At 36.8% G+C, this 24,653-nt stretch overlaps 2 protein-coding genes across 2 annotated transcripts in view; one reads left to right on the top strand and one right to left on the bottom strand.

Moving 5' to 3' along the window:
• TAX1BP1 (Tax1 binding protein 1) overlaps positions 1-17,381 on the top strand; it is an 86,420-nt gene extending 69,039 nt beyond the window's left edge. The window contains exons 14-17 of the mRNA XM_042781527.1: positions 7,288-7,465; positions 8,252-8,400; positions 16,383-16,465; positions 17,180-17,381. Of these exons, the coding sequence (XP_042637461.1) occupies positions 7,288-7,465; positions 8,252-8,400; positions 16,383-16,465; positions 17,180-17,381 (612 nt within the window). The remainder of the gene's footprint in view (positions 1-7,287; positions 7,466-8,251; positions 8,401-16,382; positions 16,466-17,179) is intronic.
• A 5,028-nt stretch (positions 17,382-22,409) lies between these two features.
• The window catches only part of JAZF1 (JAZF zinc finger 1), a 461,024-nt gene continuing 458,780 nt past the window's right edge, over positions 22,410-24,653 (bottom strand). The window contains exon 5 of the mRNA XM_007945577.1: positions 22,410-22,586. Coding sequence (XP_007943768.1) covers positions 22,410-22,586 — 177 coding nt within the window. The remainder of the gene's footprint in view (positions 22,587-24,653) is intronic.

Genomic DNA, 24,653 nt, shown 5'->3' with positions numbered 1-24,653 from the left:
TTTAAAGCAAAAGCAACATAGCAAATAATGTGAAAAAACAGGATTATAGGGATACTTTATTAACTGTTTCCAGGGCCAAAGAAAACAATTTAAAACTGTTCTTTAACATCAGATACTCTTGCATATTGACGAGAGACTAGAGAGTTTGCTCAATCATTGTTTCATTTTTCCAAATGACCTTTTCATCTGAGAATAGAAGTGTAACACATATACTTGTAAATGATTAATGGAACATGTTTCTATGAGATACTATTAAAATAGCATCATGATTTAATAATAATGATCCAGGAGAAGCTGATTTTATAAAACTCATATTTATTTTTGTTGTTAACTGCTATTGAGTTGCTCCTCGACTCGTGCCCGATAAGTCATTGTAGACTACCATTTGTTTACTTCTTTTGCTATAACTTTGAGGCAGTCTGGAAGTAATAAAAAGGATAAAAATTATAATACTTTTAAACAGCTTGTTTCACATAGTTTTTTCTAAGTAATTCAAAGCATTTAATGTCTGTTCTTTATTCTCACAGCTTCCCCATGTGGCAGATAAGAGGAATATATTATTTGACCTATTTAACAGTTAGAGTACCAGAAACACTCTTAACTCGTCAAGTAATTTGTAGAACTTGTAAAGTGGAACCAGGGCCACTGAGACACTTTGGGCCCTGGAGGAAAAACAAAAGCCAAACAGGCACCCTAGCAAAGGCAAACCAGCTGAAAAAAAAAAAAACCTTTTGTGCCCTATAGCTGGAATTGTAAAAGAGGCTTCTTTTAAGATCTCTCTATTCAATTTTTATTTTAGGAAAATTGTATAGTTGTTAATATTGTTTTGCTTAGTTAAGATAGCCACATTTCTTGTTGTGTATGTAGGAGAGCTTCCTCAGGGTTTCTTGGTTATTTTTGTGCAAAGAACACGTTGACAGCCTAGTGAAGTCTGTTTTCAGAATAATGTGTTTAAATTAAGTGCATAAGACAATATATAGAATTACAAAGGAAATCACTTATAAGAAATACTTCTTAAAGTATTCAGACAATTTTGTGATAATATAAATACTTATTAAAATATAAGGGAGCTCTGGTAGCATAGTGGCTAAGGCACTTGACTGCTGACCAGAAGGCTGGTGTTTCAAACCCACCAGCCACTCCTCGGAAGGAGGATGGGGCAATCTACTTCCGTAGTGATACTGCCTCGGAAACCCAAGGAGGGGTCGCTATGAGTCGGGGTCGCTATGAGTCGGGTCCTACTCGACGGCACATAACAACAACAACAACATTAAAATATAAAATAAGCGTATGTAGAATGTCTAATTTCCATATTTCAAAGAAGTGATGAATGTAAAGGATATTTTGAAATGACTGATGACCAATATGAAATGAATATATCTGTGATTTTTGTTATGACAAAATCACAGACACTATTAGTATTAGACTGAAGTTTTTTGCTTATATTCATAATGAGAGAAAAATGCTAAATTTCAATAGAAGTTAGTGAAAGATGTGGATTTTTTTTTTCCCATCTAAGTTCATGGACCCCTTGAATACTAAGCATTGATCTTTTTGGAGGGGCGGGATCTGTGAATTCAAATTTAAGAGTCTCTGCTCTGCTCTAAAGTCCAAGTATTATGCCATTGTTTCTGAGGGGAGAGAGTTTAATCTCCTGATTTACAAAGCAACCTGACCATAACTGTTTGGCCAATATTCCTGTATTTTGTTCCCCTATAATGAACCAAACCTGCTTGTAACTGGTTCTGTTCTTACCCTGCATCCTGTTTGCGGAGGATTTATTGTATCTTTTATGGTAGTAGTAAGAGTATTAAGTTAGAGTAAATTCTTTATTAGGTTGGAACTCTATGAGGTTTCTTCATTGTAACAATGTATGCATAAACCTTTTGAAGAAATCTGTGTCTTCATTTAGTGCATTTAAGTTTGCTTGCAGAAAAACTTAAGCGTGTTCCTATGTATTAATTTGGTTAAATTTTTGTAGAAATATTTTATCATCTCTTTCACTCCTTTTATACCCATTCTCTCTTGAAATATTTTTTACATTTAACTCCCCCCTTTCCTCTATTCACATTGTTGCGTTCATAACCGTGGATTACTACAGCAACACCTCTGAGAGTTTTGAATCATGGTAGAAGATGAGGGAACATCTATTTAGTGCCTGCTATGTTCGGAAGGAAGGAGTTCTGGTAGCATAGTGCCTAAGGCACTTGACTGCTCACCAGAAGGCTGGCGGTTCAAGCCCACCAGCCATTCCTCAGAAGGAAGGTTGGGCAATCATACTTCCGTAGTGATACTGCCTCCGAAACCCAAGGCGGGGTCGCTATGAGTCGGGGCCGACTCGACGGCAAAACAACAACAACATGTTCGGAAGGAAGGTTGGGCAATCCTCCTTCTGTAGTGATACTGCCTCGGAAACTCAAGGAGGGGTCGCTATGAGTCGGGGCCGACTCGACGGCACATAACAACAACAACAACAACAATGTTCTAAACAAGGAGACCTGGTGTCAGACGATGGTTAAGCTTTTAGCTGCTAACAGAAAGGTTGCTGGTTTGAACTCAGTTCAAACCCACTAGCCACTGTGTGGGAGAAAGATATAGCAGTCTGCTTCTGTACAGATTACAGCCCTGGAAACTCTTTGGGGGAGTTCTACTCTTTCCTATGGGGTGGCTAAGAGTTGAAATCTGCTAAATGGCAATGGAGCTTTATGTTCTGAACAAGGAACTCTAATGGTGTAGTGGTTAAAATGTTTGGCTGCAAACCGAAAAATTGGAGGTTAACACCCACCAGCCTCTCTGCAGGAGAAAGATGTGGCAATCTGCTCCTGTAAAGGTTACAGCCTTGGAAACCCGATAGGGCAGTTTTACTCTGTCTTACAGGGTCGCTCTGAGTTGGAATCGACTCCACAGCACAGGTTTGGTTTGGGATTTACGCTCTAAACGCGTTCCTTATTTCTCACTAGCCCTGTGAGGCTTGGAAAGTGTAAGATCCCAGGTAAATGCTGGAGTTGATTAAATTCAGGCACAGGCTGACTCCAGTTCATCACGCAGGGCTGCCTGCCTGCTTATTTGCTTCTAGTTTCTGGTATACCTTACCTAGCAAAGCTTTTTAGACAAGTCTTACAAAAGACTACTTTTACCATGCCAAAGTTACTGTTCAAGAATGTGACAGCCTGCTCTTTAAGTTCTATGACATGGATTTGGCATATCTGACCTAGAACTTGCCTTTTCAGCTACCTTTCCTGCTACTCTTAACATGTATCCTGTTCTCTAGCTACTCATACTATTTACCAAGCCCAAAATATGATAATATTTCTCATGTCTTCTGTACTCTTTTCCCATGTTCTTTTTCTGTATCTAAAATGCCTTTCCTTAAGCCTGGTCAAAATCCTTTAAGATCCAGCTTAAATGGCTCTTCTGTATAGTCTCCCTCTGGTACATAGTATTTTTTATACATTGCACGTTCATCTCTTTACCAGTCTACAGCTGTCACAGTATAATTATTTAGAGTTCTATTAGACTACATTCCTTGCAGATGAAATCCATGTCAAATTAATCATTGTCTTCAGTTTTATATATGTGCCTTCTACATAATGAATTATATGATGGATACCTTGAATGTATTTTCTAAGATTTTACAGTTCGTATGTGTACAAGATTATAAGCTCCTGTAAGGTAGAAATGTCACCCTCAGAATTTCGCCACGGTGCCTAGCACAGTGATTCATGGACATGTTATGTGTATAATGAATAGACTTGTTTAGGAAGAACTTTTAAACCTCTTAAAACCTAAGTTAACTTGCATTTTTCATGTTTAACAATTTTGCTCATTGTTGATGACTTAACTCCATTTCAGGGTCATTTATACAGGTAAAAATCTGTTAACGTTAATGGAGGGAGTCTCTACTCCTAAGGCATGACAATCAGCAAAACCAGATGAATTTTACTTTACAGATTAAATTTTTTTCATCTTTTTATCTGTTGTTTATAATGTCTCTCTGGTTATTATAGTTTTTAAAACTCTGTTGAGGTACAATTTACATGCAATAAAATTCACCCATTTCAAATGCAGTTTGATGAAGTTTGGCAAATACATGTCCTGTGAGCACCATTTACACTCAAGCTATTTATTGAACATTCCTATCAGCCAAAAAGTTACCTCATGCTCTTTTGTAGTCCCTTCCTGTTAACCCTCAGCCCCAGAGAGTGACTGATCTACCTCCTGTCACTGTATTGTTTTGCTTTTTCTAGCATTTCATATAAATTGAATCATGTAGAATTTATGCATTCACTAGTTAATGGACATTAATCCATTTACCAGTTGATAGACATTTGAATTATTTCTGATGTTTTGCTATTTTGAATAATGCTGCTATGAACATTTTTGTACAAGTGTTTTTGTAGACATGTTTTCATTTTTTTTTTTTTTTGGGTAGATAACGTAGGAGTGCAATTGCTGGCTTGTATGGTAAGTGTGTGTTTTTAAGACACAGGCAAAGTGTTTTCCAAATGGCTGTACCATTTTGCGTTCCACCAGCAGTGTATGAACGTTGCAATTGCTCCATGTCTTCACCAGCACTTGGTATTGTTGGGCTTTTTAATTTTAGTCATTTTAGTGAGTGTGTAGTGTTACCTCATTGTGGTTTTAATTTTAATTTTCATGATGACTTGTGATGCTGACTATCTTTTCATATGCTTATAGGCCATTTGTATATATTCCTTTGTGAAGTGTCTGTTCGGATCTTTTACCTATTATTTTCAATTGGATTTTTGTCTTCTTTGGTTGGTTGTATTTGGTTATAAGAGTTCTTTAAATATTCCATTTCTTTTTAAAATACTATCTTTAGAAAAGCAAAACCTTTTAATTTCAAATCACTACCATTTAACAATATTTTCAGAATTGTTCATGCTGTTTGCATCCCATCTTAAGAAATTGCTTAGCCCAAGAAAAGGTTTTCTCCTATTTTATTCTCCCAGATGATTTATAGTTTTCTCTCTTCATGATTAGATATATGATCTATTTAAAGTTAATTTTTGTGTATGGTATGATGTCAGCCAAATGTCTTTTCTTTTTGGCTTAGTAATACCTAGTTTTTCTCCACCCTTTGTTGAAAAGATGATTGTTTTCCTTCATTGAACCACCTTTTCACCTTCATTGAAAATCAGTTGATTGTATAGTGTGGATCTATTTTTGGACTCTTTTATATTTTATTGATTTATGTTAGGGATCAGCAAGCCAGATCCAACCTTATCCTGTTTTTGCAGGTAATATTTTATTAGAACAAAGCGATGTCCGTTTCATTATATGTTATCTAGGGCTGCTGCAGCAGAGGCAGATTTGAATAGTTACTATAGAGATTCTGTGGCCTGCAGAGGTAAAAATATTTTTCTGGCCTTTTACAGAAAAAGTTTGTTAACTGCTGATCTATATGTTTAACCTTTGTCAGTACTATAACTGCCTTGATTACTGTTGTTGTTGTTGTTGTTGTTGTTATGTGCCGTCGAGTCGGCCCCGACTCATAGCGACCCCTCCTTGGGTTTCCGAGGCAGTATCACTACGGAAGTAGGAATGCCCAACCTTCCTTCCGAGGAGTGGCTGGCGGGTTGATTACTGTAGCTCGAAATAATCTTGAAATCAGATAGTATTATTCCCCCAGCTTTGTTCTGCTTTTGTACAATGGACTATTTTAGATCCTTTGTAGTTTAATATACTGTTCAGAATCAGCTTGTCAGTTTATACAAAAGCCTGCTGGGATTTTATTTGGGATTGCATTGAATCTGCACATTGATTTGGAGAGAAGTAATATCTTAAAAATATCATCTTCCAGTCATGAACGTGGTATATCTGTTTGCTTGTTGTTGTTGTTATGTGCTGTCAAGTTGGCCCTACCTCATAGCAATCCTTCCTTGGGTTTCTGAGGCAGTATCACTACAGAAGTAGATTGCTCAACTTTCCTTCCGAGGAGTGGAGTGGCTGGTGGGTTTGAACTGCCAGCCTTCTGGTTAGCAGTGAAATGCCTTAGGCACTATGTTACCAGAGTTCCCATCTATTTGCTTAGGCTCTCTTTAATTTCTCTCACCAATGTTTTGTTCTTTGTAGTGTTTAGGTCTTGCAAATTTTATGTTAAATTTATTCCTAGCTATTTTATTGATGCTACTGTAAATGGCAGTTTTAAAATGTTCATTTTCCATTTGTTTGTGGCTGATGGAAATACAGTTAATCTTGTATACTGACATTGTACCTGGTGACCTTCCTAAATTCAGTTTTCTCATAACTTTTGTAGATTCCTCAGAATTTTTTATATATGCGGTAATATCATCTATGTATAAAGACAGAGTAAAGAATCCTTCCCAGTCTGTGTGCTTTAATCCACTGTGTAGAATCTCTAGTACAGTGTTGAATAGAAGTGGTATAAACAGCCATCATTGCATTACTATTGATTTTAGGTAGAATCATTTGAGTCTTTTTTAAAAAAGGTCAGCTGTAGGTTTTGTTAGATGCCCTTTATCAGGTTGAGGAATTTCCTTGTTACTCCTAATCTTCTGAGATGTAAAAAAAAAAAAAAAATTATATGGGTGTTTAATTTTTAAAATGTTTTCTTCTGATCCTATTGAAACAGCCATATGTTTTTTTTCCTCCTTTTAACGATGGATTGCATTGGTTTTTGGATGTTAAAATAATTTGCATTCTTATGATAAAACCAGTTAGTTATGATGTATTAGTTCTTTTTTAATATTGTTGCATTTAATTTGCTGTTATATTAGTGATTTTTGAATCACTATTCATTAGGGATATTGGTCTGTCCTTTTCTTGTGAGGTCTTTGTGTGGTTTTGGTACCTCGGCTCATAAAATGAGTTAGAAGTATTTTTTCCTCTCTTTTCTGAAAGTGTTTGTACAAGATTAGTTTGGAATTATTTTAATTTCTTAAATGTTTGATAGATTTTATCATTGACACAATCTGGTTGGTTTTTAAAATTTCTTTTTAATTTTATGAATAATCAAATTGTAAGAGGCTCATAGTTTTCCTAGCTTAAACTAGCGCAGTGAAAAGGGCAATTTCTTGGCACAAATAAATTTGAAAATACCACTGAGGTTTATCTTGCTTTCTGATTTTGTTATACATGGAAGGGGCATTTATAGGAGGTTGAGAGCCAGCTTTTCCAACTGCATACTTAAAACATGCTAGGGAAATACTTTTATTGTTATATTCTGGCTAAATGTTCAGTGCTGTTCTTCTTGTAAAATATTTTATTGCTTTGCTTACTCACCTTTGTTTTTGCTACTTTCAGGAAATTAAAAGGAGTCTAGAAAATCAAGCTGGAAGGAAAATGGAAGGGCAGAATTCCCAGAGTCCACAACAGGTCTCGCCGTGTCTTAGCACAGAGCAAAATGGTCATGTTCCTGCAGTGGCAAGTGAACAACCAGTTCTGCAATATGGTAATCCCTATGCAACACAGGAAACAAGAGGTGATTGAAATATTTTGGTTTTAAGTTAGCTGAGGCTAATAGGGTTGGTTTTGTTTTTTTTTTGGTTTATATTTTAGTGGGATTAGAGAATGAATAGTCAGCTCTAGTGGAAACATTATTTTATTTGTGTAATATGCGGTTTTTTTAAAAAAATACATTTTATTGAAATATAATTTATGTACAGTGAAATACACAAAAAAAAACTAAAGTAACATGGGTCAGTGCTTCCTCCCGCTCCAGTGTTCTCTCCTCTCCCCTCCCATCCCTGGTAACCAACAAAGAAAGCTTCCTTCCCATATGACTTTTTACAATAATGAACTAATACATTTGTCCTTCTGTGATTGACTTATTTCACTCAGCATAATGTCCTCCAATTCATCCATGTTTTGCAGATTTTATGTTATTCTTTAGTGTTGCATAGTATTCCATTGTGTGTGTGTACCATAGTTTGGTTATCCATTCTTCTGTTGATGGGCACGTAGGTTTGTTTCCATCTTTTTGCTATTGTAAATAGTCCTGCAATGAACATGGTGTGGTAATATGCAATTTTAATGTTTAAAATCATATAATGTATAACATCAGTAAAGGGTGATATCATGAATCAGTAGTCTACTTGCTTATTTGCTTATAGTTCTCATTTTTTAAAATGACTTAAGTTAAAAATAAAAACATCTATTTTTTAAATGCCCCCAAATGGTTCTGCAGATCCATTCATCTTTATTTATACATAGAGATATTAATTTGCATATCAGGTTTCACCCTACCCTTCCCAAATTTTTATTGCAGATGGAGCAGATGGCGCTTTTTATCCAGATGAAATTCAAAGGCCACCTGTTAGAGTACACTCTTGGGGACTGGAAGACAATGTTGTCTGCAGCCAGCCTTCTCGAAATCTTAGTCGGCCTGATGGTTTAGAAGACCCTGAGGATAGCAAAGTAAACTGACTTTCCATTTTCTGAGCCCGCCCCTTTAGTTTTTTCTCTTCTTTAGGGAGGAAGTGGGGAGAGATGCTCACACTAGTGTGTCCATGTAATTGCTTGCTTACTTATTTTTGGGAAACTGGCTAGCATTTAAATTCGGAAAATCAACCATAAACATGCTTCAGATTGATACTTCAGGACTTATTCTAAGTAAAAGATTAAGTTCAGATCTGAGATATTTGTGGTTATCAGATAACTCAATCTTAATCATCACTTACTACTAAGTAGCTTCTTATATTCTTGTGAATATAGATCTCCTAGACTGGAGGAGGCAAAGTGTTAGTGGCAATACTATGCTTCAGTTGTATGTTTATTTTCATGTTAGCATTTATATTCCAGTTTGAATTTTTAAACTCAGGCTTATCTTTAGCTAGAAAAAATAGAGAGGGGTACCTGGAAGGAAGGTTGGCCAATCTACTTCCGAAGTGATATCGCCTTGGAAACCCAAGGAGGGGTCGCTATGAGTTGGGTCCAACTCCACGGCAAACAACAACAGCATGTATTACATATTAGTTTTTTCTTAGAAATATTTTTTTAGACATCTTTAATGTTATGTAGCACTGGTAGCATAGTGGCTAAGGCACTTGACTGCTAACAAGAAGACTAGTGGTTCAAACTCACCAGCCACTCCTTGGAAGGAAGATGGGGCAATTTACTTCCGTAGTGACACTGCCTTGGCAACCCAAGGAGGGCTCCTTATGAGTCGGGTCCGACTCGACGGCACGTAACAACAACAATAACAGCAGCACTTATTCTTTGGCAGCAACAAAATACTAATGATAATTGAATTAGTTAGTGTAACTTGTCATGATTTTTAAAAATTTTATTCAAGAGATTTCTTAACCATTTAATAAACAGGTGTCTTTTCCTCATAACAGCTTCTGTTAGATTTCCTGTGCATAAGATGGATTTAAAAGAAATGCTTTATTGTGCTCTTTGCAAGTACAGCAGTATCATGACCTGTTTCTCATTTAATCTAGTTTGCTGCATTTAATTGCTATTAACCTTTGTAGAAACTGATCAGTGTTCAGACAGGCATGATTTTAGCCCTAGTGTTCAGCACCCATAATGGAGAAAAATGTATTTCTCCCTCCTGCCTTTTGGCCTCATATGTCCATTACTGGCAATAATTAGGAAAACTGTCAGAACTTTTGTAGTCTATTTAAGGTCTAGAGTATCATCTTACTGCATTTTCACACCTTTACTTCACATTTTGCATATTTAATCTGATCATTCTTGGCACAGACGTTACATGTGACAAGCCCTTCTCTTCTGTAGTCATCTGCGTCAGTTTAATTAGCAGAATGTTCTTTCTGATCTGTATGCTTTGCCCTCCTGCATACCATGAGAAGCAGTGTAAGAGTCTTGTGCTCATTTGCTGACATACTTAGATTTGGTAATGAGATGGAAGGACTCTTAATACGCACACCTTGGGTAATTGTGTTTTGCAATCAGAAGATTTTTCTCATATACAGAAACTCATTTTTATGTATACTCAGAACTTGTTTTCTTTAAATTTCCTGTCATTACAACAAGAAGATTCACTTGCTGATGAAGTATTTCAATTAGTAATTTTAGTAAAAATAAGGAAAGTAAATTTGAGTTGACCTGTTCCTTTTCTGCTTTTTCTGCCTTGGGAATGATAAACCACCCCAGGACCCAGCACTGTGAGCTAGGGTTGAGGTCGCCTCTTCTAGCCTGCTCCAGTGCCTGCAGCTGCCATGTATCTGTTCTGTGCACCAGAAGCTGTGGTCAACTATCAAAACCCTTTTATGACTCTCTTTTAGCTAATAATTGCGATAGCAATAACTACAACATCACAGTTACGATGATGATGGCAACAAATGCTTCTCTCGTTCTATTTGCCAACCTGGGTTAAACTCTTTAGATATATTTAGCCATTTACTCTTCATAGCAATCCTATGAAGTAGGAACTGTCATTATCTTTATTCTATGGTGGAGGAAACTGAGAAGAGGGAGATTAAGTAGCTTGCCCCAAGTCACATAGATAGTGAGGGTAAGTCAGGATTTGAGTCTCATTAGTTGGCAGTAGAAAGTGTGGTCTTAACCACCTATAAAATAGATTGAACCAGGAAGGTTCCCAGCCTTTCTCAGTTCATAGGACCTTTATTATACTTTAGTTATTTTTTTGGCCTAGGGCTGTTGTAAAAAAATTAGTAACATTATATTCGTTAATTGGGTCCAAACAACTTTAATATCTGTCCTAACAATTGTAGTAGCCGTTTGAAAAGAATAATATGCATAAATTAAAAAATACTATTTTTGTTCATGCTTAAATAACCATAGTTACTAATAGTGCCTGTTGGCCACTTTACAACTTCTCAAACCTTGGAATCACATTGGACCCTCATTTCCTGTTTCACACTGGTTTTCACATGGGAATCCTTTGCCTTCGAGTTGATTCTGACTCAGTGACCCTGGAGGTCAGAGTAGAATTGCCCATAGGGTTTCCAAGGCTGTATCATTGTGGAAACAGACTGCTACATCTTTCCTCCATGGAGTGGCGGGTGGGTTTGATCTGCTGGCCTTTCAGTTCGTATTTCACAGCTGAGCGCTTAAACTGCCCAAAACCCACCTTCTCAAAGATACCATGTTGTTGAGGGGAATGTAGCACTATCAAATGTTAAAACTGTGAGCTATCTCAAACTAGTAGTTCTCGTGGTATCTATTTCTGTATGTGTCTAGAAAATTAAAACTATCCCAGTGTACTCCTGTGAATTTGCTGTGGTGATTTGGGGCACCCTAGTACACAGGTTTTGGAACCATCAGTATAAACCTTGCAGCTCAAAAATGTGATTTATGGTCTCATAGTGTTGGTATCTCCAGGAGCCTATAAGAAATACAGAATCTCCAGCCCCACTCCAGACTTACTTAGAATCAGATTGCATTTTATTAAAATTCTCAGGTGATCATAAGCTCATTAAAGTTGGGGATGCACTGGTCTAAACTTCTTACTCCATCATTCAAGGCTGGATCACTTTCTTCCCTCAACACACACCCGACTTTCCAGTTGTTTTCATGCCTTGTTCAGTGTTTCCCTTCCACCTGGAGTGGCCTCACTCCTCCTTTCCCCTCCCCTCTCTCTCTGAAAGAGTGAGGGTCACACATTCTATTAATACATGATTTGTTTGTTTTCCACATGAATTATCATTCACTGTGAACCCCCAAAACTAAAGACAGTTTTTCTTGGTGTACATCATTATTTTTCCTGGTGAATTTTTAGTTTCCATTCTCGAAACAGTCCTTGATGCTCAAAGGGTCGGGACCTCATAATTGTTGAGAACCGCTGTTCTAAAGAATCAAGGCCTGTTTCCCACCTGTCATGGTGCACTCAGTTTTTGTCTTCTCAAATTTTGTGATATTTTTCATGTGTTTAAAAAATTTATTTTTAGATTTAAAATTTTCTATATTCAATGCCAGGATTACGAACAATATCTATTTCTATCTTTAAGTCGAATTTGTACGTAAGCTGGAAAAGTTAGGTACGTTCCTATCGAACGTCAGTTAATTACATGTTTGTCTTAGTATATATATTGTACCTTTGTATGCATAAAAAACATTAAAGAAACACTTCCAGATACACTAAAATATCTTCAACGTGATACAGTAATAATCATGTTTTGATGTGTGTTGCAAAGTATGCCTGTTTGTTATTATGAGCTGTAGGTACCTCAGATTTTCACTGTAATAGACTTTATGGGGATTGGTTCTTAACTACCAGTTGTATGTAAGTTGAGTGTTCTTAACCCAAGGACTACCTGTATTTTAAATATAACCAGTGTGCCTTTTGTTTACAAAAGTAGTATATGTTGTTGTTACGTGCCGTCGAGTTGGACCCGACACATAGAGACCCCTCCTTGGGTTTCCGAGGCAGTATCACTGTGGAAGTAGATTGCCCAGCCAGCCTTCTGGTTAGCAGTCAAGTGCCTTAGGCACTGTGCTACCAGGAGCTTCTAAAGTAGTATATACTTATATAGAGAGAGTCAATTCATTTTTTGACACGAGTGCCAAGACAATTCAATCGGGGAAAAGAATAGTCTTTTCAACTACTGGTGCTGGGACCTCTGGATCTCCACATGCAAAAAGAATGAAGTGAATCTCTACTTACACCATGCACAAAAGGTTACTCAAATTGGTTCATAGTAAGAGCAAAAACTTACAAAACTCTTAGAAGAAAACACAAAGGTAAATCTTTGCAACTTTAGATCAGGCAGTGGTTTCTGAGATAAAAAGTATGACAGGAAAAAAAAAAAAGATTGGACTTCAGCTAAAAGGTTAAATGAATATTTTTTATACGTGCTTATTCCAGTTGGTGCAATAGACATTGGTTGGCATCTCTTAATGCTGAATTTTGCCTTTTTTTATACTATCTATTTTTTATACATCTTTCATGTAGTAGAGTCTGTTTAAACATTTGTGATTAATGCTTTTAGTTAAAGAGATGCTTTTAATTTATATTTTCTGCCTATATTTAACAGTAAATCTTAGTTATCTTAGAGCAGTAACTTTTTTAGGTACAGCAGCTTTACTGACATAATTCACATACTGCACAATTCAGTGGTTTAAGCTGTACAATTCAGTAGTTTCCAGTATATTCAGACTTGTGCAACCATCATCACAATCAATTTTAAACATTTTCATCATCCCAAAAAGAAACTGTACCCTTTAGCAGTCACGCCCCTCCCCTTCCTTCATCCCTAGGTAGCCCCTAATCTTTGCGCGTCTGTGGATATGTGTAGTATAGACAGTCACATAAATGAAATCATATGTAGCCTTTTGTGACTGGCTTTTTTTGCTTAGCATTATGTTTTCAAGGTTCATCTTTGTTGTAGCATATATCAGTACTTCATTCCTTTTTATTGCCAAATAATATTCCATTGTATAGATCTATTGCATTTTGTTTTTCCATTCATGAGTTGATGGACTGTTAGCGTAGTGCCTACAGCACTTGGCTGCTAACCAGAAAGCTGGTAGTTCAAACCCACCAGCCACTCCTCGGAAGGAAGGTTGGGCAATCTGCTTCTGTAGTGATACTGCCTTGGAAACCCAAGAAGGGGTCACTATGAGTCAGGTGTGACTCGACGGCACATAACAACAACAGTTGATGGACAGTGGGTTGATTCCAGTTTTTGACTAGTCTGTATAATGCTGTTGCAAACATTTGTTTATAAGTTACTATGCAGACATATTTTCACTTTTTCCTGGGTATATACCTCTGAGTAGAACTGATGAGTCATATGGTAACTCTATATTTAACCTTTCGAGAACTGTGAGATGCTATCTAAAGTGCCTGCACCGTTTTATATTCCCACCAGCATAGATAAAGGTTACAGTTTCTCCACATTCTCCCACTTACTTTCATGTCTTCTTTATTGTAGCCCATTCTAGTGGATGAGAAGTGGGATGTCATTGCGGCGTGATTTGCGTTTTCACAGATGTTAATGATGATGAAGCATCTTTTCCTGTTCTTATAGGCCATTTGTATATCTTTAGAGAAATGTCTATTCAGATCCTTTGCCTTTTTTTTTTTTTTTTCTTTTTATATTTTATTTTGTGGTTGAGCGTATATGCAGCAGAACATACACCAAACCAAAAATCCAAGCTCACTGTGCCAGCAAGTTGGTTCCAACTCATAGCCATCCCTCCTTGGGTTTCCGAGGGGGTATCTCTACGGAAGCAGATTGCCCAATATTCTTTCCGAGGAGTGGCTGGTGGGTTTGGACCACCAGCCTTCTGATTATCAGTCACATGCCTTAGGCACTACGCCACTAGAGCTCTCTTTGTTACATATATAGTTAACACAATAAAAATTAATTTAATTGATAATAATTTAGCAGTCAAATGCCTTAGGCACTCGCCACCAGGACTCCTAAAACATACACCAGTTCAGCCATTTCTACATGTACAATTCAGTGATATTGATTATATTCTTTGAGTTGTATAATCAATTCTCACCCTCCTTTTCTGAATTGTTCCTCCTCCATTAACATGAACTCACTGACCCCTAAGTTTCCTTTCTAATCTTTTGAATTGCTCTTGTCACTTTGTTCCCATGTAGATAGTTGTTGTTGTCACATGCCCTTGAGTCGGACCTGACTCATAGCAACCCCTCCTACGGTTTCCGAGGCAGTATCACTAAGGAAGTAGAGGCAGTATCACTAAGGAAGCAGATTGCCCAACCGTCCTGAGGAGTGGCTGGTGGGTTTGGACCACCAGCCTTCTGGTTAGCAGTCAAGTGCCTTAGGCACTATGCTACCAGAGCTCCTAGATAGTTCTTAGAAGAGCATAATGCTCAGTTTAGCCTGTTTTTTGATTGTCTTTTAATAATATTATTGAGTGGTGAGAGTTCTTTGTATATTCTAGATAAAAATCCCTTGTCAGATACATGATTTGCAAATATTTTCTCCTATACTTTGGGTTGTTTTTACTTTCTTGATAATGTCCTTTGCAGCACAAAAGTTAATTTTGATGAAGTCCAATTTTTTTTTTCTCCTTTTGCTTGTGCTTTTGTTGTGTCTAGGAAACCATTGCCTAATCTAGTCATGAATATTTACCTCTAAGACTTTTACATTTTACAGTTTTAGCTCTTACCTTTAGGCCTTTGAACCAATTTGAGTTAATTTTTGTATATGAAAAGAAGTGACATTTTGAAAAGTAATACAGACATTGCAGTTACTTACTTTCTGAATTTTGTAAACCTTTTAAGTTGTAGAGTTGAGTGTTAACCCTTTTATTGTCATTATATACATTACTATAAATGAGTATCTGACAGAGCTTAACAATAGCATCTCACTTAAAGAACAGGGATGTTGACTAATACTATGTCATAATACAAAGCATTCTAGGGCCAGGTATGTATTTACTTCTCTAGTTTTAAATAAGTTATGCAGAATCATTGGCACCGTCTTCTCTCTCATGTATTGACTTTGGCCTTAGCATACAAATGGTCATAGTGACAGCCAAGTACAAAATAAAAAGACTTTTAATCTGTCTTTTGTTTGCTTACTTCACATTTCATACCACATACCCTGTTTTTGGTACCTCTTCCTGTGACAGACTTAACTAATTAGCCCATTGATAGCAGCTCTGAGGCAAGCACAATTACCCAGCAACAGAAGGACTTTTGTCAGTGCCTGCTACATCTGTTTATGTGCTATTGTTCATGACATCAGAGCAGCTCATAGAGCTGCTGAGAGGAAGAAAGCAATGGGCAGTTTAGATGATGGACGCTGCTTTAAATGTTGCGTGAAATTCCGTGTTTAGCTGTCGAGGCCGCATGTACCGAGCTCTAGATACTTACCACTGGGCTGCAGGCATGTAAATCCAAACCAGTGTTGTTAAGACTTGTAGTTTGGTGCATTGCTTTGCTCTATATCATGTATTTTCCAGTTGGATTTGCCCATGTCTGTGCCCAAGAACATACATACACAAACCACACATATTTTATTAGTTTTCCGTTCTTTATGATTTTTGTTTATTACACAGTAGTTCTGTCAGGTCAAAGAAGACTCTTTTGTTGCAAATTTAAGTTCCTAAGCGAGAATGGTGGGACAAATAACACAGTAAGATTTTCATGAAAGTGGTCAACCACTCTATGGCATTATTAAAACAAATCAGTAAATTCACCTATCTGTAGGTTCAAAAAGTTCTCATTGCATCTTCATTCACACACAAGGTGTGGTTACTTGCCATTCCGTTGAATGCTACTTTTTATTTCAAGAAGGTAAGACTGTTATCAGTCCATAGTGATGAAATACTCTGTAAAATTTACTTTCAAACGTATGTTTGAGGTAGATGTAAAATTACCTAAGTGTAATTTTATTTCCTTTATACTCTCAAAGTGTGCTTGTTTGAATTAAGGAATTTTGGTTAAGTTTCACTTTTCTCAAAAGTGGCAATTTTTTTATTTTTCCTAGGAAGATGAAAATGTACCCACTGCTCCTGATCCTCCAGGTCAGCATTTACGTGGGCATGGGACAGGCTTTTGCTTTGATTCCAGGTAATTCTTTTCTTTTCTTTGTAGAGTTTGTATTATATAGACCAGTGGTTCTCAAAGTATAGTCCCTGGGAACTTGTTAGAAATGGAAATGCTTGGGGCCCTGTCTCAGACCTGCTGAACCAGAAACTCTGGGGTGGGACCCAGCATATATATATATTTTAACAAGTCCTTGGGGTGATGGTGGTGCATTGGGCAATCTACTTCCCTAGTGGTACTGCCTCAAAAACCCAAGGAGGGGTTGCTATGAGTCGGATCCAATTAGATGGCAGTGAGTTTGGTTTTTTTGGTTTTACTATAAAAAAATCTTAGTTGTCAAACCAAATGGATGCTGTTAGGAAATTATGAGTTGTGTTTATCCTTAGTTTTATGAAAAAGTTTTCTTCTGTTACTTGAAAATTAAAAAATTCTTGGCACTAAGCTTCATTTCAGCATAATGTAAGTTGTATTTTTGAAAATTCGACAAAGCAAAACTTTTTTTAAAAAAAAATTTAATTGTAAGACTAAGTTTAGAGCCTTTGTAAATGGGTTTTAAATGGTCAGCATTGAGGAGCAGGAAAAGAACTTTCTATAGCAATTAAAGACTTGCAAGGCTTTGAGTCGTTTGTTTAGTGTATCATTAACCAGCTATATGTAACCTTGTCATATACTGAAGATTTATTTACTGTTACAAAATTTATTAAAAATGTGTAATTATATCTATCCTGTTTCTTCAAGCTTTGATGTTCACAAGAAGTGTCCCCTCTGTGAATTAATGTTCCCTCCCAACTATGATCAGACCAAGTTTGAAGAACACGTGGAAAGTCACTGGAAGGTGTGCCCCATGTGCAGTGAACAGTTCCCTCCTGACTATGACCAGCAGGGGTTTGAAAGGCATGTTCAGACCCATTTTGATCAGAATGTTTTAAATTTTGACTAATTACTTTTAATATAAGTTAATATAGTTGAGCAGTTAAAAAAAAAATTCACCTCCAATAGACACCCTTTCATGTACCCTCCTTCACACTTTTCTGAACAAGAGCTCCTTTGCAGTTTGGTGTTACTAAGGTCAGGGTCAATCTTTGGCTTATCAATAAATAAAATTTTAACCTGTTAATCTTATCTGCTTTAAGAAAAGTTCTTGTATGTTTATATCTTTATTTATTCCCTAGCTTGTGAAGTTGTATGAAAAAAGGTTGCAGGGATTATTTTAATGTTACCACACTGAAAAAATATGTATAGTGTGTTACATTACTTAGCAGATTTACAAGTTTCTGTTGAACTTTGTTGATTGAGCATGGCTACAAAATATTGTGTAATAAAAAAAATTCATCCTAATAGTCTCGTGAAGTAATTCTTTGAATACAAAAAGTTCCATAACTTAGCCCATGAAATTTTACAGGAAGTCCCCAGGTTACAAATGTTTGACTTATGTATAACCCTTAGTTATAGACCAACCCCATTAAAGCCTATTATATTAAAAATTTGAAGTATATAAATGGTTTGTAATAACAAACAGGCACTACTTTGTGATGCACATCAAAACATTATTACAACTGTATTATGTTAAAGATATTTTAGTGGATTTGGAAGTATTGCTTGAGTGGTTTTTTTTTTAAGCATAGCAAGATATACTAAGACAAACATGACCAAGTGGCATTAGATATGAACTGTACCTAACTATTCTGACTTATGTACAAATTTGACTATATGGCAGATTTAGGAATGGAACTTGTTTGTAATTTGGGGACTGCCTTTGGTTTTTTTCTTTAAAAAAAAACAAACTACAGAAATGGAGCTGCATGTGGAATGAAGTAACATGCTTGCAGTATTGCAAATATCCTTTTTTATATGTGCAATGATGTTTGCTTTAAGAATAGAGTAGCTTGTTTTGCTTTGGGGCACTAATTTTGACTAAAAGTTTTTAGAATAACTTCAGTGATTATTTTTCAACTATCTTGAAATATTTGTATCAATTGCCTGCTAACCAGACGGCTGGCGGTTCAAACCCACCAGCCACTCCTCGGAAGGAAGGTTGGGCAATCCTACTTCCGTAGTGATACTGCCTCGGAAACCCAAGGAGGGGTCGCTATGAGTCGGGTTTGACTCGACGGCACATAACAACAACAACAATGGGAAGATGGAATAAGATAAGTCAGAGCAATTGTTTTCATAATGAACAAGCTACTAAATGTATTTATGGTGTAAAATCATAGAATATGTATCAGGATCTTTTTCACATTTTCCTGATGAGACTATAATTTTCAAATCTCATTTCTCAGTAAGTGATTAAAAATGAATGCATATAAACCTAAATTAAAGTACTATATTCTTTTAGTTATGTCTCTCCTGCTGAATGGAACTCTTCTGAGTATTAAAGAGGACACACATGTGGAGGTTTGTGGGTAATTTCATTGTCATATTCATGATAGTAATTGACCAAGCATACTGAGCATCTCTTTTTGGTCTGGGCCTTTACAAAGTTTATGAACTGTATTCTTTTCTCTTTCAAAATACTAAGAATTGTTCTCACATTGGATTTACTGCTTTTGTAGTTACCAAAATACTTAAGGTTGCCCTAAGCACCCAAGCCACAGCATTTTCAGTCATCTCAATATGGTAGTGAAAGTTGGACAGTGAATAAGGAAGACTGTGGAAGAATAGATGCATTTGAACTACAGTGTTGACGAAGAATACTGAAATACCATAGACTGCCAGAAGAACAAAAACAAGTCTGTTTTTGGAAGAAGTACAGCCGGAATTTTCCTTAGAAGCGAGAATGGGCAGACTTTGTTTCCTGTACTTTGGTCATGTTGTCAGAAGGGACCAGTCCCTGGGGAAAAGGAGATCATGCTTGATAAAGTAGAGGTCAGTGAAAAAGAAAACCCTCAGTGAGATGGACTGACTCCGCGGCTGCAACATGGGCTCAAACATAGCAACAATCGTGAGGACGGCGCGGACCCAGCAGGGTTTTGTTCTGTTGTGCACAGGGTTGCCATGAGTTGGAACTGACTCGACGACACCTGACAACAACAAAACACATTAGCTGTTTAAGATGTTCACCCAGTATTCAGACTTGGTGGTCTTTTGGAGTGCTGTGTATTAGCTATGTACATACCATGTTGTCTACAAGCAGAATTTGTGTATTGCTGGAATTCTTTAAAAAAAGATTTCTGAGTATAAAACACAAACCAGCATTAGGTAGGTAGATGCCAGATGTTAGAAAATGGCTGTCTGGGGAGATAACAGTGTTGGAGATTCCATGTCTTGGCTTCCCGATAGGTTATATGAGAAGCAGATTGTATTCAAGTAAACTTGTTCAATGACGTGAACATTTTTTTCTTTTGCATCAGTTAATAATTATGGATCATGCTAATCAAAAAATATCCTTTAAACATTACAGTACTACTTCTAGTGAAGTGAGATCTTTCATCCCCTTAGTGTAAAACTTTTTAAGTTTTTGGCCCAAGCTCATGATAGGTTGTTATAAATAGAAAAGCAATGCAGTCTAAGTAAAAAGTTGAGAATAAACTCTACATGTATTAACTGAATTATACAAAAACAGGCAGTCTAAGATGGTGCAAGGTGCGGAATGGCTGTCTTAGTTGCCGTACTAAACTTGATACTGGTTTTCATAATAGATGCTAATGAAAAGAAAGAGCAATGTTTATTTTGGGTCAGAGGCAGTTTATTTTAAATGTGATTTCATTTACATTTATATAAGCAGCTTTTCTTGACAGGAATTTCAATTCACTAAGTTGCCTTCAGTTCTAAAACAAACCTCTGTCACTTTCAAACTTAATGTGCTCTGTCCTCAACAAAACATATGAAAATATAATTTAAAGCACAGTTCTCACAGACACAGTACAATACATTCACTATACATGGTATAACAAAATATTCCCATCCTTACCTGTTTAGTAATACTGTCACAATGAATAAGTAAATAGAAATTGGAATTTGTTTTATACTTTAAAGAAATTTAACATGCACAATGATCTTTATGACTGTTTAGCTGTTGAACTACTGATCCAGCCTGCAGTTTCTTGCACTAGGAGCAAAGCGAAATTATTGTTGGCCTAAAAAATGTTGTTATTAGTCAGTTGTAGGTAGATACGAAATAGCCAACAGGGCCTTCTTGTGCACCAACCAGTTGCTTCTCGTGTCTGGATCATTCCTTTTAAACATACAGGATAACACTATATTCAGAACTGAGACCACTCTACAGAGATCTGAGGGAAACTTTTAGAGGGCAGTGTCTTTATAAATACTTTACAATCCCTCACTATGAGGGATTCACAATTTATGAATATAGAAGCTCACCCATCTGGCTAACAGAACTGTCATCCTTTTAAATCTGAAGAACTGAGGAGGGACACCTGCTTCCCAGCTGTGTGTATGACTTTTCATCAAATGTGAACATGGGAAGAAAGCTATTTTATAAGTGATTAGAATTTGCTTTTCACCAGTTTTTTGTGTGGGCAGTTAGCTGTCTCAGAGCAGTTTTTATTGCATAATCAGGCAATTGGTAAACTCTCATGTTTAAGGAATAGCACTTGGGAGAAAAGAACACTCAAGGCATGATGGTATTGTTGGTGAGGAAAACTCAGGAATGGTCCAGATGTGGGCTACTCTCTAATAGGTCACATCAATCATTCTTTCTTCGACCACCTGCTTCAAGAAGCACTTAATTGTCAATAAGGCTCAATTTCGTATTTCGGCAAAATGTTTTATAAAGCTAAACAGACCATTTTCAATGGGAATGCAGACATCTACAATATGATAGGAAAAGTGCCTTAAAGAAAAAAGAAAAAAAAGGCCTTATACAATGAGCGTGAAGAAGAGGCGACGATGGGGATCTTAACAAAAACATTCCTCTTTGAAACATGCTTAGAATTTTAATTTTTTTTTTTTGCAAACCCATAGGTTTGTTAGGGCAGTGATTGCAAAATTGGCAACACATAAGACATTAAATCTGTTGGCAATAGAGAACTACAAAGTGCTTTAAAACTTCATCTGAAGATGAAGATATAAACTAAATTTCACACACACAAATTTTGCACTTGAGTACTTCAAAGTGTTTGCTAACAGATTTCAGGGAAAAGTATTTCACTAAACTGGTATCTTGGTCCACAAATAGGCATAAATGGAATCCCCTGCACCCAGCAGGCACTCAGCGAATGCATGTGGAATTTATGAGTGAGTTGAATAGACTATTTTGTACAAAAATTCCATTTATAACACTAAGATGAATGGTAAGTCAGATGGCAAGATTTTCAGCTTTTTAAAGGGAAAAAAGATTTGCAAGATTATATAAAACACAGAAAGCACACCTTTTATGTATGTTATTTAAATATGAAAATATTTTTAGCATATTATGTTAAACATTCTTATTTATATTTCCATTACCTAAAGTCCTTCTACTCACAAATACTAACTCCATTATGTAAGGCATGGTAACCAGTTTGATAATGAAGGTATTATTTTGGTTTTGAACATATGTGAGTTGATGTGTTGAAAAACTTCAATCACATTACAATCTTGAATAAAAATTTCAGTGCCAGCCCCTCCTCCCCCAGTTGATATCACTGCAGTACAACTAAACAATGTGCAACATGCCCTCAACAATTGATATCACTGCAGTACAACTAAACAATGTGCAACACGCCCTCAGTTTGATTTTGTTTTGGGAGAAATGTGCTGAAGAACCTAGAGCTTTTTTTGTCTGTTTGTTTGTTTAGCACCTTATATCAAAGTAATGAAAATGGGTATGATGAATACATGTGCAAATGTACAAAATCATTAACTCTACAAAGATACATCATTCCAAAATTACAGAAAAAATTTAAAGCATGCATTTAATTCTTTTTCTTTAAAGGGTTGCTGAATGCTTCCCATGAAAAAGGTGGCTGTTTTGAAAATCAGCAACTGCTGGTGAGGATTTCTTGGCACAGTTATGACCAGCATGTTATTGCTGCATCTTCCTGATAATCTCAGCCGACACCGGGGGATGGAAATTGATTGTGTGGTGCCGTAGGCCCTGAGCTGTCTTGTAACTCTTTCCACAACGACATTTGAATGGTTTGCGGACACGAATCTGTGTTCTGTGACCATTCTTAGCGTGGTATTTTATGCCATTCACATTCTGTGGAGAAGACAAAAACATCACCTGTTACATGGTATCATGTAATGTCTATCAAACTTTAGAAAACCTCAGAATGGGTCCCAAATGGAATTAGACCTCTCTTAGATGGCGGCTGTGTAGAGACGGTAGCCTTCTGCGTGGACTGAGTTGTGACCCTGCAAGGACACAGACTGGTGGTGTGGTACTCATGGACCAGGCACACAGCTACCTCAAGGCAATTTCAGGTGTACTTCAGTTATTCTGAAAATGAAAGTGCTGATTTCTTCAATTTTATATAAAATATGTGTTTAGAACTCACAGACAGTATAAAGGCATAGTTCCTTCTGCCTGGAACTTTGTATCCTCTCAAATCTTTTTTCCCCACTCTGAAGAGAGTTAACAATGAACAATCCTGTAAAAATGTCCTCAGCATGACCAGCAAAATGTCTTTCTAAAGAAAGAAAAGAACCCAGGTTAGGCCAAGTACCATAGATTTCAAGACATACATACTCTTGATTTGGAAACTCAGTTTTTGTTTTGCTGCCAGACAACTATGATAATAGTTTCCTGCACCTTTAAGAAGATTTTTGTCTGTTTTCTATTCTGCATTAAGCCAGTGTTGCTGATGTCACTGTACGAGCTACTTGTTGCCCACATCCTGCCCTGCCCCCGCAGAGACAGACCTATTAAGGAGGCACCTGTGGATTAGACCAGAGCCTATCTTTATTTATGTATTCTGAACATGAACTTGAAAAATCTCAGGTTATTTACACCACGCGAGTCTTCACAATAAGAATTCCAAAATTCAAATTGGCCTCCAAATCTTAAATGATACATAAAATACTAAAGTACTTCTTGGATTTTTATTAATAGGTTGGTCAAGTATTGTGTATCTAGCTCACTATCATATCCTATGTAAGACTCTCTTCCTAGAACCACACTTTCCTGATTTAGTGAAGTTGCCAATTACTAGTGCTCATCCCAGTGAACATGAGGAAACACGTTCTTGGAAGTTTTAACAATGGCAGAGGTGATAGGAGTGTAGGTCTTAATTTTAATCTTGCAATTGCCAGATTAAGGGAAAAGGAACTTGAAACATGAAGTTGTTGGTCACAGGTCACTGGATGGGTATTTTCAAAGTATACTACTACTGGATTCTAGTCCTGGCCTTCCTACGCACAGTCACAACAGATTCTAATAGTCTCCCTCCAGTGGTATTTCACAGAATGCCCTTATTGAGCTCCCAGAGAACAGAAACTGCCTTCTGCTGTTGTTAATAATAAGAATCTAGCCCAGTACTGGGCATGTATGTAGATACTCTATCAAGTATTTGTGAGTGAATGAATTTGTTTCAACAGCAATGCCCAACCACATTCTTCACTCTTCTGGAAGAAGTTAAGAGTGTTGTCGTGTAGAAATAAGTGCTTAGTGGTTATTACTATTATATTTTTCTTTTAAAGACTCGGAGTATGCATTAATATTTTTAAAATTTAAAGTTCTCTGTAATAAACAACCTTGCTTGACCTTGTTGAACCCAGAGTTGCCAAACGTGGCTTACCCGCTGGCTGTGCTCAGTCTGGATGTTGTTCAGTGAGGTGAAGCAGGACAAATACTATCTCCCCAGAATACCTGCGTTTTGACCTTCCTATACCCATTCCTTCATGCAGGGCATGGAGATACCTCACCAGTTCTGCTAGAGGCATCAAGAGGATCAGAAGATGCTATGGAAGAGTAAGGGGAGGATAGTGACAGTGACAGAATCAGACCCACTAAGATTATACATAGTTGAGGCCCAGGCACGTGGATGAAGATGCCATCTTGTGTATCTTGGCCAAATAAGCCTTCAAATGACTCCACCCCAGCTGTTCTCTTACTTCAACCACATGAGAGAACGATCCAGCTGAACTTAGTCAACACCTACAACCATGAAAGATAAGAAATTATTTAATAATAGTTTTATGACCACTTAGAAAAAGACTGTCATCTTTCTTCTAAGTGATAGTAACTATGATAGAAAGTTCCCTAGTTCAAAAGTGACAGGAATTTGTATGTTAAATATTCACTGAGCATTCAGTAGGCTCCCTTTCT

This window comes from Orycteropus afer, unplaced genomic scaffold (genome assembly GCF_000298275.1).
Source record: "Orycteropus afer afer isolate SDZICR_OR568_19922 unplaced genomic scaffold, OryAfe1.0 scaffold00008, whole genome shotgun sequence".
Taxonomy (NCBI): Eukaryota; Metazoa; Chordata; class Mammalia; order Tubulidentata; family Orycteropodidae; genus Orycteropus; species Orycteropus afer.
This window is presented reverse-complemented; position numbering and strand designations above follow the sequence as displayed.